This window comes from Perna viridis, chromosome 7 (assembly GCF_037379345.1).
Source record: "Perna viridis isolate PV_CMFRI_1.1 ecotype Kerala chromosome 7, ASM3737934v1, whole genome shotgun sequence".
Taxonomy (NCBI): domain Eukaryota; kingdom Metazoa; phylum Mollusca; class Bivalvia; order Mytilida; family Mytilidae; genus Perna; species Perna viridis.
This window is the reverse complement of record NC_142451.1, coordinates 42,745,280-42,764,939: the sequence shown is the minus strand read 5'-3', so window position 1 is coordinate 42,764,939 and position 19,660 is coordinate 42,745,280. Positions and strand designations below refer to the sequence as shown.

Sequence of the window (19,660 nt, the reverse complement as noted above, 5' to 3'; positions counted from 1 at the left end):
CCTTCACTTCCGGTGACCAGTACTGCACTGCAAGTCTGCTAACCCCACATGCCATTCTGAGGATTGTGAGCTGACATATATAGAATAATGCTGATATATAGTCCTCTGCAGGTTAAAGTTAAGGTAAAGTCCAGAGAAGCCATTGAATATTGTGAAATTAGCATAGAAGCCTATGGAAAGTGGAATTAGTGGTTTTTAGCCTGAAGATCAAGCCATGGCAAAATGAAAAGTTTCTTGAAATAGCTTTAAACTACTTGAAGATCTTGTTAACTTTGCCATGAGAGGAATACACTACAAAAATCCTTCAAAATATGCATTTTTTTAAGTTATAGGTCCAAATTATGGAAAATTGGTCTTTTTGGCTGATTTTTATGTCCTATCTTGTAAAAAGTGTAGAAAATTTAGTAAAAATATCAAATATTAAACTTTGAGGGCTATATTTACCTAAATATGGTGGTAATAAGCACTTGAAATCAAGTTTTGTGTAGATTTGAGCAAAAATTAGGTTAGAAATGAGGAAAAACTCACTTTCATTACTGCGGTTCAGGCCATATCAGCATTCCCCTATGGCAACATGGAAAATCCATTATTGAGTACTTTTTTGTTTTAGGTGCCCTTTACTGGTCATGTTTTAATGTGAAAACACTGTATTTACAAATTTAAAGCCAAATATATCACCTTTTGTGAAAATTTAAAGATTTAGGATTTTTGACATGTGATCAAGAAAAAGGGGAAGGCATGTCAGAAATAAATTTTTAAAAATAGACCAATTTCTCAGAAAATGATTACTTTTAAAACTATTTCTTCATTAATATTGTTAAAAAACAAGTTGTGATTGATATTTTTTATTTGAAAAGTCAGAAAAAGTTCTTTGCAAATATTTAATGCATTTAAGTATGGTAGAATATTGTCACTTTTTTGTTCGCACAACTTGGTTACCCTATATTTAAAAATCAAATATTTAAAAAAGTGCTTGTCACATTTCACTGAAACTTTGCAAATGCATTCAGTATGTGTGTAGGAATATACCTGTATAGTTATTTATTTTTTCTAAGACAAAAAGTGACTCTTTAGGTTACAGACCACCAATTCAACCAATGAGCATTTGGAACTACGCAAAAATAGTCCTACGCAGAAATTACCCCTGTTCCTCATAGTGCTGTGAAAAAAGTTCTCATCTTATTTAAAAAAATTAAACAGTTTCTGAAAGGAAAAACATTTCTGTACATTTTATAGGTGCATTTTGCTTCTTGTGATGTGAAGCCTAATCTCCATAATGATTTTTAAATATACCCCTATCTTGTGAAAACACTGGGATTTCCCATGCTATTTATAGACCCTTCACTTCCGGTGACCAGTACTGCACTGCAAGTCTGCTAACCCCACATGCCATTCTGAGGATTGTGAGCTGACATATATAGAATAATGCTGATATATAGTCCTCTGCAGGTTAAAGTTAAGGTAAAGTCCAGAGAAGCCATTGAATATTGTGAAATTAGCATAGAAGCCTATGGAAAGTGGAATTAGTGGTTTTTAGCCTTAATACAGTTTGAATAGACCCTTTTGTGATAAGTTGGTGAGCATGCTCAATGTACACTTCCGCGAGGTAGGGCTTGGGTAGAACAAAAGAATTTTCCTCGCGGAAGTGTATGTTGGACATGCTCCACGCATGCTCATCGACTATCCTACAGTTAGCACAAAAGAATATATATTCAAAAACGTCCAAAATTGGTAAAATTAACATGAAAAGGAAAATAACCCAACACGGTAATTTAATTATCATGACATTGATAGATCTCATCGAGCCAAAGAACCTAGGATTTTTCAGATTTCTCCTTTCTGTTACGGTTTCAATAATAAAATTCAAAACATATGGTCAGAGATCTGTGTTCTATTTTTAGCTACGGCGGCCATGTATTTTTGATGGATCAAAACACATTATTGTGTAGAAGGAACATCTGTGCAATTCAAAGTTTAATTAAATTCTGCGCAAATAGTTTCAGAAGAGAAGATTTAAAAAAAAAATTAACAGACGACGACGGCGGACGCCAAGGGATGGTAAAAGCTCACCTTCGGTCCAGATGAGCTAAAATCAAAGAAATATTAAAGAAGAGATTTCAGATAATTCAAAGTTTACATGACGTTCGCATTGTGTTAAGCGTCATTAGGTGTAGCTACAATATGAACATGACACAGTTAATAATCTGAGACCCATCATGGACCCATGCACCGGGGTCGGGATATGACGACACAATTGACACTAATCATCAACCGGGTCTAAATATTAATATTCAACATGCAGAAGCACAAACAGATAAGCATCAAACCTGAATACACATAACAATCTATCACTGGTTAATCTTGTAAAGGGTGCATAAATATACGAACATAATGATCCAAGAATCAGGCATGGAATTTGTCAACAATTATGTGAATGTGATATTGTGGACAAAAGATGTATAGTCCTTAGCTATTGAATGGATCAATGAAAAACCAAAGCGAACCTGAACAGGGTGTCAAAGGGTGCAATCTCTTTTGCAGACTAATAGCAGACTCACTCCGCTAACTTATAGGCAGTGCCAATTTTCACTAAGCATGAACACGATTCATTACATATCCGCTAAGCTGTTTCCGTTGTAATGAACCAATATGCAAAAATAGGCGGGGTTTTAGAACCGAGTGTTTCCGATGTTTGAAGCTTTTGTTTTGAACAGCCAATACATCCTCTGAATAGACTCTTCTCCATTTTAAAATAGAAAAAAGAAATATTCGGGTGAAGATAAAAATATACTGCGAATTACGTCCAAATCTACACCGATTTACCGAATGTGGTGTCATAAAGAAGAGAAACGAAGACCGTCTCAACAGAACACAAGTATCTCTTTTTCTTTGATACCATTATGTTGCACATTAAAACAACCGAATTGTTCTAATACAGAATCATCTGGAATTGGAACATTCTGTCCAATGCCGTTATCAAAAGTCAGAACGGACTAGGCTTTCGAGATTAAATTACTGCGTGATTGATATCATCACATCGTTCAAACTTCTATTTTCGCAATTTTCCTGTACAATTTTTAAAAAATGTAAATATTTTAAAGGTGCTTTTTACATTCATACCAAAGGTGTAGTAATATCAATGATTGGTGACGACCGAAAAAAACACAGAGAATTACATACATGCACTTTTCCGCAATACACATGTAGTCAAATTTTTCACCAACAGGCGTTTTTTTTATTTGCCAAGTTCTTAATTTGAATTTTAGATGAGTTGAAACAACACAATCTGTAAGAGATACTAAAGGGTGTTTAACAGAACAATAGGTTTAATTTGGGTTTTATCCAATCTGCAGAATAATTCGGTGGGTTGTAAAATAAAGATTGGCTTTTAGATATCGAACTTTGTCAGTGGTAATAATATGTGATACATGGAGATATGGAAAACATTTGAGAAGGGTTAAATAGTGGCATTGAATAAGGTAGGAAAGCAATGAATTGTTTTCGCAAATTTGAGCATCAGATCTTAATGTTGCTTGATACTTTTAAAATAGTGTAAAATAGTGTTTTGTTAATTTGAGATTTAAAAGAAATCATATGTACATATTGTTTAGAGATGTGTTTCAATCATCAAGATTTTGTCAGAAGTAAAGTCGTAATGACACGCTTTTTCAGGTATAAAAGGAGAATTAACAAACATGCCAGTTCGAAAAGATACAAAAATGTTTACAAAAACAGTCACGTAAAGTAACAAATTAAACGACAGAAAACAACTAACACGATATGTCGTATTAGATGTAATTAAAAACCGTGATAGTTCCAAAAATTTACAACACAATATGCTTGCTGTGTATATATATAATTTTAATCCATAGGAATCAGAAACAAGGACTTAAAATAATCCGTTAAAAAATATTTTTTTTTAATTTTAGAAGGGATGGCTTCAACGGACATGAGGTCCCTGAACAGTGTGCAACGGAAAAGGGGAGGTGATGTAGTTTGCCAGGAACACAATGACAACCCAGTGGTCATGTTCTGTAAAACGTGTGATCAACTGGTGTGTGACGAATGCATCAAAAACTCGCACAAACCACACGACCTTGAAGCTATCAATAAACAAGGTCTTGAGGACAAAGTTCATCTATCACAGCAAATTCCATTGGTGAAGAATACAACGATGCCAGGATTGAAAGAACATATCAAAACAATATCAAAGACAAAGGAAAAATCTGGGAAGGAGTTCGAAGAACTTATGAACAAGATAATGAGCCGTACGTCTGAGTTGATCAAAAAGATAGAAAAATACCGTGACAGTATGATCCAGATCTGCCGAAAGGATCAAGAGAGGGCAAGGGTGTTTCTTACTGACCTAGAAGAGAAAATGACAAATGGGATCAAAGTTCTCGAACAGTCGCTTGTAGCAGCTGAAGAAGCTGTCAAGTCTGGAGCTGCAAAATCTGCTGCTCTTATCCAATCGCGTCTTAAATTACAGTGGGATATACAAGAATATAAAAAGCGACATGCCCAAGTAGAGATTCCAGAATTTATATCCGGAAGTCCGTATGACAACTCTGTTGAAAAATTAATCGGTGTATTCAGCGGCGGACTTCATTTGAAAACACGAGAAGAGCTTCTTTCGAAAACATTAACAAAGGCTAAGCCATTTTCGTCGTGGAAAATACGACCAAACCTGGTAGCTGCTCTGCCCCTGAAATATGACATACGATCAGCGAGCACGGTTAAAAACGACACAATGTTAATGGTCCCTGTAACGAGAAAAAGGCTCCTGATAACCATGGCAGCGAGTGGACAGTCCCGCGAAACGGAAATGTCAGACCATCGTATTTACGATATGAGTCAATCAATCGGGAGTGAGTTCGTCGCAACCGATGCCGACAACAGAACAGTCATTAAGTTTAAACTTGATGGGACAGTCATAGACAAAAGGGATCTTAAGTCAATTCCAAGAGGGATACATGTGTGCAAAAATGGCGAAATTTTGATGTGTTTGTGCGACAATGTCGATTTTAAAAGTCCTAAAGGAAAAAGAAGGATAGTCCGAATGAACGAAAAACTTGAGATTCAGAACAGCGAAGATTTGAATAAAATTGAGTTTAAAGTTCCCGACCGCATCGTGCAAAACGACAATGGCGACGTTTGTGTAATCGACCGGATTGGTGGCGGAAGTAGTCGTCTTTGCGTCTTGAATAAAGACGGTACCCTTAAATTCACATACCCACCGGAGACAGAAATTGATATGGCAACAACAACACCAAAGAAAATATCTTTAAGCGACGTCTGCTGTGATTCTTTTTCGCAAATATTTGTAGCAGACGAGAAGAACAATGACGTCATCGTTTTAACTAGTGAGGGCGAAGAAATCACGCGTTTTTCAAAAATACTGAAAAAGAGATATCTGCATATTGTTGCACCGAATCGCATAGTTTTGGACAGAACCGGTAAACTGTGGATTGTTATGCCAGGAAAAGTGCTGGTGTTTGATCTTTATTCGTGATCAGCAGACTTTATTTTATCACTTCTGCAGCATGTTACGCAGATAATTCAACATCTTTTCTTATAGGGGCAGTGTGAACTTGTGCGTTTTTTATCGATAAATTGATTTTATATCTATATAAAGATCTTAAACATTCAGTATTAATCGATGAATTGTTAGAATCTTTCCTATACCCGAACAAATTGTAGTTTTAAAATATAGATCATGGCATAGGACTTTGTATAAAAATACGGTTCCTTTTCAAAGGAGTTTATTAATAATGTTTTAAAAATAAACGAAAACTTTTGATTTTGAGGTTTTATAAGGAAGTTGGAAAAGAGGGTCACTCCTGTCTCAGAATATTTTTTTGCATTGTCGAACATGCTGAAAAAAACCCAAAACTGTTTACTATGTGGTTTTACCGGAAGGGGAGCATTTTCGCCATTTGCAATTTTTACAGGTATCATTTGCACAACATTTTTATATTATAATGTAGTAGTGCAAAGCCTATCTGTGTCAGTTAACTTCAGCATTCACGTATATATGTGGTATGATACCCCAGCAGTGCTAGAGGGTGTCTGGCAAGCTGTTTTTTGACTTGGTGCCACCCTAACGTTGTACGTTGTAAGAGTAGTCGTAACGATGATAATTGCCAGGAGAAAGATGTTAACTTTATCTTTAATATTTTATTGTTAACAAATTAAGGTAACTCATTACATGTTTTCTTGAACTTAAATAAAATAGAAAAACTAAAAGCCCCTTTTGTGCAGTCAGGAGTAGATTTTTGGTTTAAAATATTAAGTAGTACTTCACCTAAGAATCATGCAAAATGTGATTCATAGTTGGAAAGCCTACATATTTTTATCTTTGATATTTTGTTTAAATTGTTATAGTAAACAGAAATTGACATGTTGTTTTTCATATAACCTGTGCTCTTAAAAGATAAAAATTATATAGAGTGTACTGGGGAATTCATAGCTAAGGGAGATAACTCTGTAAATGACAGTAAAATACAATAGAAACTGTTGTAATGATTGGAATGAATAATTATATTTTTCATCATATAGATCTAGAAAGCAACTTAATAACAAAAATAAAAATATGTGGCTTTTTTTTTTTTTTTTTAGATGTTTCACATTTTGCAGAATTTGCATGATTCTTACAAAGTCTGCTACTTAAAAATTCATGTAGGCCTGTTGTGAAATTACTATTTCTTAATGACTTAAATTTCCGCTCCATTGGTCGAGCAATTTCTTTGACTGTGAAACTCTTATGATTCGATATTGAATGATTTTAAATTATATCGACTTCGCCAGTAATGCTGGTCTAGCGCCCGAGTCGCATGTTATTCTATAAATTAAAACGACCATTGTATTTCTATAGGATCTTTAAAAATAGGATTTTCACCAAATTTACTACATTTTGGCAAACGCATTTCTGACATCATACGAACTCTGAAACCATTTACCGGAAAAATCATAATAAAATAAAAAAAGTCTCCCATTACCCCTAATGCAAAATTTTAACCTAATAGGTAATAGGAATAACTCAGGTAAATGTAAACATAAGTAGAAACCATGTGTTTTTGGTATATTTTTAACTAGCCATTGAGGGGCTTTCGATACATGTATTTAAAATATGTCATCACATGTCATGTCTAAAATAGATCAAAATAACATGTTATATTCAAATAACTATTTCTTTTACCTGGTCATTCCTACAAAAAATGTGACCATATTATTGAAAATTTTGCATTAGGGGTAACGGGAATCTTTTTTTAAAATTTTGTTTCTAGATAAAAGTTTTGGGTATATGCGTCATAAGTTCGTATGATATTGAAAATGTGTTACCGATTTTTTTTTTTAATTTTGACAAAAATTTGATTTAATTTTCTTTCATACTCCTATAGAAATCAAATAGCCTGTACGTAAGTGATTTCATGGAGTGTAGGTTTGCCTTAATTCATATACAGCCCAGCTTGCTCGAGATAAGAGTTCTGTACAGATCACAAATTTATCAACCAGGTTTAATCGGTACTACGCGGCCATTTCCCCTTACACTAAACTTTTTTTCTTTTGTGCAACAATAAAATCGGATGAAAGCAACGTGCGTATCTCACATTAAGACACCGAGTATTCATGTGTACTACACGTGATTCACATTAATGACTACTTCAAGACCTGAACTTTTCTCTGCTGTAGTAACATCCCCTTTGTATTCTTTTAAAAAAATATCCTATATTATCTTAGAAATTTGATCAAACTCAGTTGGTATGCCAAACGTATGGAGTTGTGAGATAAGGGAGTCCTGTATTTTTACAATGTTCTCTTCACGGGCAGATCCAGGATTTGGAATTAGTGGGGCTCAAGTGTGACAGAGGCCAAACTGTTTAATATCAAAACTTATATATTACACACTAAATGAAGTTTTGAAACTAAAATTGATTTGGACAGTTGCTTTTCCTATGTTTCTACTATTTCAATCAATGCTTTGACAATTTCAGGGAAAGCGCATATCCATAATGTCCTAGCTTTAACCATCGTTAGTTTCATCATAACAAAAGGTTGACTAGTATGTTTGTCTATTTTTATGGGTTAAAAAATACAATTACGAAATCGTAGGCCACACAGCACCCTGATTATACTTCACACGTACCTCCTGATTCAACTTTTCCAAAAAATATTCACGCCTCATTAAAGCACATGTTTACCTTAGAATAATTCGCATTTACCATGAAGTGTCTCCCGTTTTTAGTCATTTTCGGTAGAATAAGCCGTACAAACAACAGCAGTTTCGGAAGGCGTTCAAGATTTGAACGTGGTTTGGTCTACCTACCTACGATTATCTACGTTCATTATGAACGCAGGAGCTGCTGATCCTCTATGTTCATCTCTATTGTCTCTGTGTAACAATTTTGTCACTTGCTCTTAATAGTCCACAATCTGCTGTATAATTGTATTTTAGTGGATGTTTTTCCAACTGTCAAGTCTATTTCGAATGTTTTAACTTTGATGGTTGCTACACCATGATCAGGTACGCTGTTCGATGTGTCGGCTATACGGTTGGTGAAGAAATATTTTCGAACATCAAGTTTACATCTGTTTCACAACTTTCATACTGTGACTTCTGGTGGTATACCTATTCAATGTAAACATTCCATCTGTCGTTTTCTCATCATAGATTCAGAATAGTGTTTTAAAAGTTCCAATTATATCTCCTCGTAAGCGTCTGAATTTTGGTCTTGGCAGTTTCAACATTTCCAGTCTATCTTGATAAATGTTCTCTGACATATGTGGTAGCATCTTGGTTGCTCTTCGTTGTACATTTTCAATTGCGTCAATATCTTTTATAAGGGTTCCAAACACCGTTTGCGTACTCTAAATATGGTCTTACTAATACCTTGAATAATAAACTAAATGATTTGTATTCTAACGAGCAGAATGTCAGACGAATAATACCGACTATTTGATTTGCCTTGTTGACTTGGATTTGAATATGCTTGTCGAATAACAAATTGCTATCGATGTGCACCCAATATCCTTCTCCATACCAACTACTTCAAGAGTTGTTAAGTTGCCATCATACTTCTGCATTGTATATGTGTAGCCATCACATTCTTTCCACTTGTTGTGTATTATAAGCATTCTGCACTTTCTGGGTGGAAGCGTAATATCCATGCAATGCTCCAGTCGAAGAGGTTGTTTAGATTATGTTGTATAAGTTCAACGTCATCTTCAGTTTTGATGTCTCTAAACAACTTGGTGTCATCAGCGAACGGAAATACTTCTGACAATATGCATCAAATTTTCCATTATTGTGGCACGACTCCGCTGTTGAAACTTCCATTAAATGTCATGCAAAGTAGAGTATCCATTATCGAATAAAACTTTTGGGTGTATTTGGTCTGGACCTGGTGATTTCGACGGGTTAATTTCCTTCAATATCTTTGTAATTTTTTTTAATGAATGGTGAATCGGAAGATGATTCGACACAATAATGCTTTCCATTATCAACTGGGTTATCCGTCTCCGTTGTAAATACGCTACTGAAAAATTCAGCGAGTACTTCGGCTTTATCATAGTAGCAACAAAAGGAGTTCCTTCAACTTCAGGGTATAATTCTGATATACAAGACCAGAAACGGATTTGCGTTTGGAGTTCACATATTTCCAAAAATATTTTGCAATTGGTTGTGGCAGATTCTTCTATCGATTCCTAACTCATTTTTCTTTCACTTTTTGTTACTGACTTCGCTTTATTTCTCGTTTGCAATACTCTATTATATTTACTGTTTCTTGTTTCTATATAGTGAATCCATAATCTATGTTTTCGCTTAATGCACTTGACTGCGTCTTTCGACTACGGCATTTTACTCTTTTTATTACGTGGTTTACTCTTTGAAATGCAACTGTCCATTCCATGTGTAATTCTCTCCATGAATATGGTTATCATGTCCTCAGTATTTTGTTACTCAAAAGTTGGTTCTAATCTAAATCTATTTCCTTCTTTATTTTGTCATAATCTCCTTTGAAATAGTTGTATTTCTCGCTAACGATTGAGTCATAGTCTATATAGCAATGATAATTAAAGTTCATAATGTAGTGATCACTTGATCCAAGTCGGCTTTCAAGAATTTTGAAGCTCGATTATTGTCATTTACTATTATTAGATCTAGAACTGAAGGTTCCTGGTTCATACGATATTTCGTAGGTTTATCAACCAGCTGGTCAAATAGTAATCAAGGGAACCAAGGCCATAGCGGTAATCAAAAGAATGTAATCCAGGGACAAAGACCAGAAATGGAAAAAGTAGCAAAGTAGCAATGACGGATACATTCAATAAATTTCAAGTCTATGTCATTTCCCACTCCATTTTGACCAATCAATTTTTGAAAAATTAGTCTCTAGCTATTAGGATCTGGCTGAATTAATCTTCAAAGTTTACTACCCATTTAGCTGCAATAAGTTAGTGCCATCAGATGAAGGGCTTTTGTATATGCAGCCAACGAGGAATTTATCATTGTCTCTCAAATTTATTTTTATCCGTACATGCTCTTGGAAATTCTATTCAATTTTATCCTCTACATCTTTGAACTTCTGTTTGACATATATCGGATTTCCTCGCCCTTCCTCTGGTAGGAAACTATCTGGGAACATCTCATACCCTATTAGTGATAATACGGCCTTGTTAAGTTTATATCCAGAGTTCAGTGACCATAATAATATCTGATGCTAAATTATCATCACTCATATAACGAAGTTTTAATTCATCAAACTTGTTTATAAAACTGTCTGTATTTATGTAAATACATTTTACTTAATTTAATTCGCAATGTTCAACATTTATGGTTTTAGAAACGAATTGCCGTTAAAATTCCATTCACGACGTAACTGTCAACTAACATATTTACATTGATTTGCACAGTGTCTCTATCACGTATATTTGTTTTTGCTTTGGTATCTTTACAGTTCTTATGGCCCACGATGGGCCCTTTACTATGTAGTGGTATTTTCCCGACTTTTCATTGACGATGTTGGCTTTGCCTCTTGAAATGACTTTTTGTTGTTATCTCTCTCATCTTCTGTCATGTCATGTGATAAACTTATACCAAAGTATGGACTTTCTTCATTAATACCTTTTAATCTAGTTAAGTTCTTCATGAACGAGCGTTTAGAATCGGTCTCTAACCAACTACTTTCATGGGTCTAGCTTTTGGCTCTTCATCATCTTTTATCTCCAGTCGTTTCCCAATGCTAGTGACATAAGCAACGTTATACTCAACTTCCAAGTAGATGGTCAAATATTTGACATATTCAGCATCTCGTTGCTTTCTAGTTGCACTGTCATCACTCTTGCATTCTTTTGCACCATGAATAATTATGTTCTTTTCCCTTAGACTACTCTCACGAATATCAGACACTTGCATGCTTAGTGTTTCTTCTATCTCGGTAAGTTCTAATTTATCTGGGGTAATTTCAGACTCTTTAATTGTTTTTCGTATTATTTCTTTTACCTTATCGGAATCTGCCTTTTTTGTCATTTCTGTTTCCAATTTTTACAGAATAGATTTTCCATGGCCTGCAGAAATGCTGCACAACGTGTCTCGATTTCATGATCAGTACGAATGTTTTTCATAATAAGGCATCTAATTTGCGTACCGCGTTGATCCAACTTCTACGCTTGAGAAAGCATGTCAACCTTTCAAATGACAACCAGGAACTGCACAACCAGTGCTAAACATCGTAAAAAGTGTAATTTGTAAACTTTTCTAACTGACATCTCGTTGTTTAAACGAAAGTGAAAGCAATTGTGCGACCGGCTACGACGGCACCACCTGAACAGGAACGATAACTAACGATAACTTACTTTTGACAATCATTGCACTTAATACATGACAAGATAAGAACATAGAACCGGATCGGTTAAATATAATGCCCTTGATACATTATTGCATTATTTAGAAATGGAATTCAATACCTTGATCATCATAGTGCTAACCTTTTCATCAGTACCACAAAAAGCTGGTAAGTTTGAAAAAAAGTTCTTGTTGCCGGAAATAACTAACTTACCAAAACAGAATCCAGATGGAAACCATATTAAGACTTCTAGTACTTTGTTTCATACTTGCTACAAATTTTATGAAAGGAAACACGTTTTCCCCGTTTTGTGGAAGATATATAGCGATTATGGTACATGTATTCATCCGTCCGTCAACAATTATTTCATTACAGTTTTCTCTGCAACCATTAATGACAGCCACTTGTTATTTTGACAGAAGCTTTATCGTCGGGATTGACATACTACTTGAACGAAATCAACTCCATGTCTGATGACTTGTTTATATTATTGCCATATGGTTGGAAAATATTTTTTTTGTAAGGTTTCTCTGTAACTGCTTGTTACAGACCAATTATACCCTGATACTTAAACAAAATATTCATATAGGTATGCAATATCCTGGGACTCGATTTCAGACTGAAGAATTATCAACTTCGTGTTTTACAACTTTGTTTATATTTTGATCATATTGTTACCTGGGCGTGGAGCTTCGTATCGTCTACCGAGCTTTGCTCAGATTTTCTACCTTCAAAATGGAAACTAGTTTATCCAAGAAACAAAGAGGAGTAAAAGACATAAAGTAAATTTTTCGCTCTAATACCGTTCATATTCAATTTCAGAAGCGTCAGCGGCTAATTGCCCCCTTGGATGGTTTCATGACGAGTTCTCCTGTTTTTTCTTCAGCAGCGATGTTTTGAGTTGGTACGATGCAGAGGTAACCACAAATAAATATAAGGAAGATGATATACATGCAAGTTTAACACCATTTTAGTGTTCGTATTATTGCAGATAAAAGGGACATGTTTGTTTTGTTTTTGTTTTTTCCATAGAGAATAATACATTGGAAAATCTGTATCACATGCTGCATCATACAGCAATATCTATATCAGAACAAGACTAACACTAGGTCTCATTTCTATCAAGGGTGATCTATGAAGTCAGTGATGAAACTATAATAACACCTTGAATGAAATTGAAAGTGAACAAAACAAGCAACCAGTATTGGATCGAGATGAAGGAATAATAATTATCTAAAAAATACGGATGCAATAATTATGATCAATAAAACATTCTGAAAAATGTCCAACAAAATCACCTGAGATCGATTTGGATCAAATCTAAAATAGGAGGTGCACAATGGGAATATGCAATAAAGATTCATTGAAAGTTTCATTAAATTTTCATTCAGTAGTGTAGGAGGAGTAAGAGGTCGGTTCCCCTTTGTGTTACCAAAAGAAGTACGGAAGGAATTATAAAAGGAAAGGACGGACATCCATATCACAATATACCCCACTTGCAAATTTACACGTAGGGATATAATAATAGAATAAAGTAAATTATGTTGACTATAAAACCGTCTAAAAACATAGAGTACTTGATCGATTCGATTTGAACATTATTGTGCGAAGTTACTCTCAGTATGGGTATACAGATATAAAATTGTTGATCGGAAACACCTTCATTGAAATTCATTCTTCATACAAAAAATAGTACAACAATACATTAATAAATAAATAAATAAGAACAACACGCAATATAAGGTATGTATATGGTACGAATCCATGATTGTCTAGCTTGTATTACATGTAGCGGTAACCATGGTTACCAATTGGAACTCATCAGTCTTTCTCGTTACACAAAAGTGTGTACATGTATAATGTTATTTGAGGGCCATCTGCAGCATGCACTGTGGTATTAAGGGATTCCCGTCGTTCTTTGAAATCCCATTGGTGGCCTTGAACTGACATATTTCATCTCGTTGGGGTTGTTGTTTCTTTGTCATATTCACCATATCCATTCTCGTTATGCCTGCCTACGATCAAAATGACGTCGCATTTAAATTCAAGTATAAATAAGTACACATCACCGCTATTACAGCTAGAAAACTAATCGTTTCATCCTTTATTTTAATTTGAAATATTTTTCTATGTCTTTATCTGAGAACAAGTATTATCTTTTTTTTTTTAAAAAAAGCCGACGTATTTTCAGCCTATGTCTGATTTTACTTTTAAAACAATAATTGAACAAGAGTGTTGTAAAGCGTGACAGCGTGTGACAGTGTGACATAGGCTTTACCGATCTGTACACTTATATTTTGACACAAAATAGTCTGATTTAATTTGAATTGCTTATTTCTAATTCTAACCGTGGATGTCTTGCAACGTTTTGATTACATATATTAAAAACTACTACTTCTACAACCTCTTTTTTGAAGAGTTCTTGTAGGGCACATAATGCAAGACTTGCAGAGGTTTACTCAAGCCACGTATTAGGATTCCTGAGAATTACAGCAAAGTCTTATGGATATGGTTAGTTTATTTAATATTATTATCAGTAAAACCCTCACAGACTGAAAATTAATATCTTTTCAAGTAAAAGCAAAGAAATATGTGACTATGTTTCTTGATATGATAAGAGCATGCTATTTAGCACCTTTCTACATCTGTATGTTAACGTTAGAAGGCACACTCTGATACATGGCATGATCCTGTCATAGTTTTTGCTCTTCATTACAAAAATGTAAAACGGCAGAGCTTATTAAATTAGTCTTACTTGTTTTACAACTTCAGATTTTTTTTCCTTTCTGTGTTTACTTTAAAACCTGTCAAACCTATGAAAATGTAGTTTCTTGCTTAGTATACAAAGGTTATTATACAAAATGTTCGAATTCATTTTGATAATAACACACCGAGAATGTAAAATGGTACAAACTGCAAAATGAAGAATAAAATGAAAATATGAATTTACTGCCACCTGATGTTCAATTTCCAAGTCTAAAATTTCGAAGGTCTTTCAGAAATTAAAGAAATTTGGCTAAAAGGGTCATTACATTTACATGATCACTGCACAAATCACTTGATAAATTTCCAACATCTGTAAGTTTATCACTGCATTCTCATGACATTGCAGTAGATAGCTCTCCCCAAGTAGTTGTCTCATCCTTCATTACGCAAAACTGGCCAAATTTTGGGCTATTAATATTATTAGTAGATTTTTTCTAAAACACGTACTTTTTTCTTGATGAGGTTGATTGAAAAGATTGAAAAGATTACATGCATGTAGTATTCTAAACCGAGGATCCTTATTTTCCTATCGATGCTTGTTGACTCTTTTCCCACAACGGCAATTTTGTCTCCCCAACGAAGTGTGCACCCAGAGGATCATAAAGTTAGTAAATATGCTTTAGCTGCGGCAAAAATTTTAATGCATTTTTTCCCTTTTTTTTTCCATTTGGAAGTACTAATAGTAGGCATAGATTCCCAAATCATGCCAAGAAATTTGCTCCGGCCAAATGTGAATGGAACCCGCTAAACAAATTAGACATTCCAAAGAAAATGAATACCGTCAGGGACAGAACGGGCATATAGTTGAGGCGTCTTCAGATTTCAAACAGTCCAAAACATTGATAGAACATGTATTAGTTTAATTGCATGGAAAGTATCTAGATTTCCCCTCTGGTTGATCTTTAGTTAAAGATCGATTTTAAATACCAAATTGCTAAATTATTCCCGGTAGAAAAGACCCGGAGGACGTCATATCGGCATGTTCTTGTTAATTTGCTTTTCTTAAGTTTTCAGAGAAAAGTAATGTAATAGTAATGAGGATTTCCTTCTCTAAACGAATGATCAGTTATTGTAGCTCCAAATGGAAGAAGAAATGTAGACCCTTTTTTATTAGTTTCATCGTTTTAATGTAGAATTTTCGAATGTATTCCCCAACTTTCAAACTCCACTTTAATTAACCTTGTATCTTTCCTTTCTTTCGTGTTGATGCAGTGGATGTTGAAAATATTTTTTTTTTGTTTCAAATGATGTGGCAAGTTTGTCACGAACAATTAATAATTAAAACAGAAAAAAAATTCCAGTTCAACGATCGATATTCTTTTATTTTTTTAAACAGCCATGAAACTTTTGTTTGTAATGTAAATAAACCTAGGAAGTCGTTCACTAGTTACAACATAATAAGGATATTCATGCATTTTTGAAAATCTGCGTTCAGTTGAGATTGTGTTTGGGGGTCAGAATCCATCCTGATGGCTGCAAGACATGACTAAGAGATTACTTTCATTTTTCGTGGAGGTTTAAGATATTTTAGAGTTTTATGGGTTGAATTTCAATCTTAGAAAAAAAACCAAGTACTAGGAATGACTTTTGAATAAATCCAAAACTATTTATTTGGGTATATTTCTAATTTGGATCCATCAATACCATCACTGACTAAGTCCTGGTAAAATGTTGACTCTCGTATATCATATACATAGTGGAATGGTTTGCCTGGAGCACTACAGTTGAAACTAGTGTTGCAGGTGATGACCTCCCTGAGGTTACAAAAAAACATCACGTATTGTCCGAGACAATGCTTTTGGTGAAGAGTGGTGTAATGAAAGTGTGGTTTTATCTAGGTTCCAAATTTGACCTGCCTTTATTTTCAAATCATGCTGATCCAAAATAGAACCAAGTATTTTGCGAAATGCTCGTACTTAACATCATGTCTAACTTTCCCCTGTATTTTTGCTCATCAATCTTTACTGATATTCATTGATAAAACTCCATAGAACAAATTCTTTTTTGATGTGTTTGAACTTCTCACGACTTATAGTTTTTGCCATTTCAATAAGCTGCCACCGAGTGTAACTGTAGCTTTTTTCAGTTATAGAAATACAATGGTTTGCTAATTGTTCCATCTCTTGTGGAGTGAAATAATCAGGCCTCCAATGCTGAGGTCATCGATCCCTTTTTGATCATTTAATCTTCACCTAAGAGTACTAGTACTCTCAGGAAAAAGGCATTTCTTATAGTGTTCCCAATGTGCATTTATAAGGATATTAAGCAAAATTCGTTTGTTTTGTTTGTTACCAAATCACACCACAGATAGGTCAGTGTACAAGATTGTTAGGCAGACGACCTTCCTTCTGACGAACATACGAATTTACAGCAACGATTTTACATCAAGATTATCAAAATTATATGCCTTTCGGATTTAATGCCAAGGGAAATAAAAGGAATCAAGATTCGAACGGAATATAGACACACAACAAAGAACACGAAATCACCAATATAACACACACAGACACAAACAAAAGTAAATGAGCAACACGGACTAAAAAAAAAACAAAAAAAACAACAAAAAAACATGGACAAAATGCACCTCTACATTTCTAGAACTCCACAGAGTTTCTCATAAAATGTTTTGTCTGTGGTAGACAAAAGAGGAAAACGTTTGGCAAACTATGACACCGCGAATAAATCGGTTCTAATTGCCGCTGATGGATACATCATAATGATTCGTTTTAATGATAAATGCCAAAACTTTTTGATCACTATAATTTGTAGCATCGTAACCCTAAGAAGTTTAGCGTAGTTTCGTCAAGCTTTGTCATAATATATTAGTTGTGATATGAAAACTTCATACGCAGGTGCTGAAGGGTTGTTGCCACAGGTAGAAACGAGATGCTGTCAGCATATAAGTACTCACGAACTGCGATTTAAATAAGTTGAATTTTAATATTTTTATATAAGTGTTTACTAACGCGACATTAAATTCATGAAATGTTTGTACATTGTCTATTGTAATATCACATATCAGCCCTATACGAGGAGTTGACAATTAAAAACATGATGTACACAAAGAAATACATACATTTTAGTTTAAGACCACGTTGAGTGATCTATCTTTCTTCATTTTTTCTTAATATTGTAATCGCAGATTATTGGCTTGGTAGTAGAGATGATATCATTGAAGGGGAATGGAAATGGGCAAGTACTGGTTTAGGATTTTCGGTTACAGACTGGGCACCAGGTGAACCAAACAATGACCATGAACAAGACTGTTTACATATCTACCCAGAAAAAGACTACCATTGGGACGATACTGCATGCAGTGTTAAAAAGCGATTTATTTGCGAATCAAAGTAAAACAATATTGCATCATCTATAAAAAGTGTAATAAGCATTTTAATCGGGTTACCTACTATTTAAATGTGTCCTAACTGATTACATGTATTATTTATCGTAATATTCTATGAAGTGTATCTGTTTCGAACTTGCCAATTTTATGTTCGTTGTTATTGATTAAGTGTAAGTTTTTGTATAATTCAGGCAAAATTGGGAAAAAATCAAAACCCCACCAATCTGACAATGTAATTTCATTCAAAGATATTTTCTCTATTTGAAATGACCATTATTTGATCTCTGCGTAATTGGATTTGCTCAGAAATGTTAGAAAAATTAGTTTTTTTAAGGAGTTATCTGGGCTTAAATGTTTAATTTGTGACATTTCAATAACCAAAGTGATATGCAATCATTTTGTGTGATGAGAAAACATATACCGCATCATCATTCTCTTCTAGATAACAATTCTATATGTTAAAATATCAAATATGCAAGTTTCATTATCCCATAGATACATTTACGTAGAAGTAGAAATAAGGAAGGAATACCTATTTTCTAGAAAAGAAGAGGACGCTTACCCTACCGGTACACCTGGTCCATGCTCCCAGTTGTTAGTTGAGTCCGTGTTGCTCATTTGCTTTTGTTACTTTGTATGTATGATTTTAGTCACTTTATGTTCTTTGTTGTGTATGTCTGTTTTCCATGTCTGATCTTTATCCCTGGATAACATTCTTGTGATAACCGCTATAACTTTGGTTCCTTTGATTACTCTTCCAGCAATACCTACAACCTATAAGAGCCTAATGCTTGTAAACATACATTGATGTATCTATTTTCGTATTGTAGATTTCCTGGAAATGGAACTGGATCTGGTATCATAGGATAATAACAATTACTATTTACAGGAAAATACAGAAAACTAATAAATCTATCTTTGTTTTTTATGGACATCGTTGAGATGCTTTAAACTTTCCCAGTCTAAACAATGACACAGAAAAACAAATATAATCTTGATATGCCAGGAATTACATGTGAGCTGAAGTAGAAGTTATACAATAAAAAGCATACCGGTTTAACAAAATAATATGTAAAATGTAAGGTTATGATGCATTTACATTGATGAATTTTATCTTTTTATTGCAAACTCGAGAATTATAATATCAACTCAGGAAATAAACACATTGAATGCACAAATTAACACTTTTATCATACAGAAATGAACAAGCTATGATCCAAGGAATAAAACACAAATGCATGCTGGACAAACCAAAGAACAGATATTATCAGAAAGATTGAGAAGATCAAGTTTGTGTATGAAACCAAATATAAGGAGAATGGATATGGTGAATATCTCCAAAGGACAACAATCCCACTGGGATGAAAGGCCGCCTATGGGTCTTCAAAGCTTAGCTAATGAAACATCATAATCAATTACCAGACAGTATTCCACCAATATCGCTTGCATGGAATGATCAACTAAAAAAATGAGGAGACGGAAAAAAATTACCATCACAGAAACAACTGTTCCAAATATAAAATTTAAAATTACTGCTCAGAACACCATTTCCAAAAAAAAGTACTGACCAAAACTATGATGCATGATGATGAACAATATGAGGCCATCCCAACAGGCACCAATTTTTTTCAAATTTTAAAACAGAGATACAAGCAATAATGCAAGCATCAAATGCCATCAGACGACTGACATAAATCAACATCAC

The 19,660-nt window shown here is 34.2% G+C and overlaps 2 protein-coding genes across 2 annotated transcripts; both read left to right on the top strand.

Annotated features, from left to right (window-relative positions):
- Positions 1-3,344: 3,344 nt before the first annotated feature.
- On the top strand, positions 3,345-5,659 carry LOC148612795 (uncharacterized). Its single transcript, XM_088594533.1, has 2 exons — positions 3,345-3,479; positions 3,930-5,659. The coding sequence occupies exon 2, from the start codon at positions 3,935-3,937 to the stop codon at positions 5,510-5,512; it is 1,578 nt and encodes a 525-aa protein (XP_088450659.1). The 5' UTR covers positions 3,345-3,479; positions 3,930-3,934; the 3' UTR covers positions 5,513-5,659.
- A 6,216-nt stretch (positions 5,660-11,875) lies between these two features.
- LOC148612794 (perlucin-like protein) lies at positions 11,876-18,883 on the top strand. Its single transcript, XM_088594529.1, has 5 exons — positions 11,876-12,014; positions 12,669-12,763; positions 14,264-14,357; positions 17,755-17,959; positions 18,786-18,883. The coding sequence occupies exons 1-5, from the start codon at positions 11,954-11,956 to the stop codon at positions 18,823-18,825; spliced, it is 495 nt and encodes a 164-aa protein (XP_088450655.1). The 5' UTR covers positions 11,876-11,953; the 3' UTR covers positions 18,826-18,883.
- The last annotated feature ends 777 nt before the right edge of the window (positions 18,884-19,660 follow it).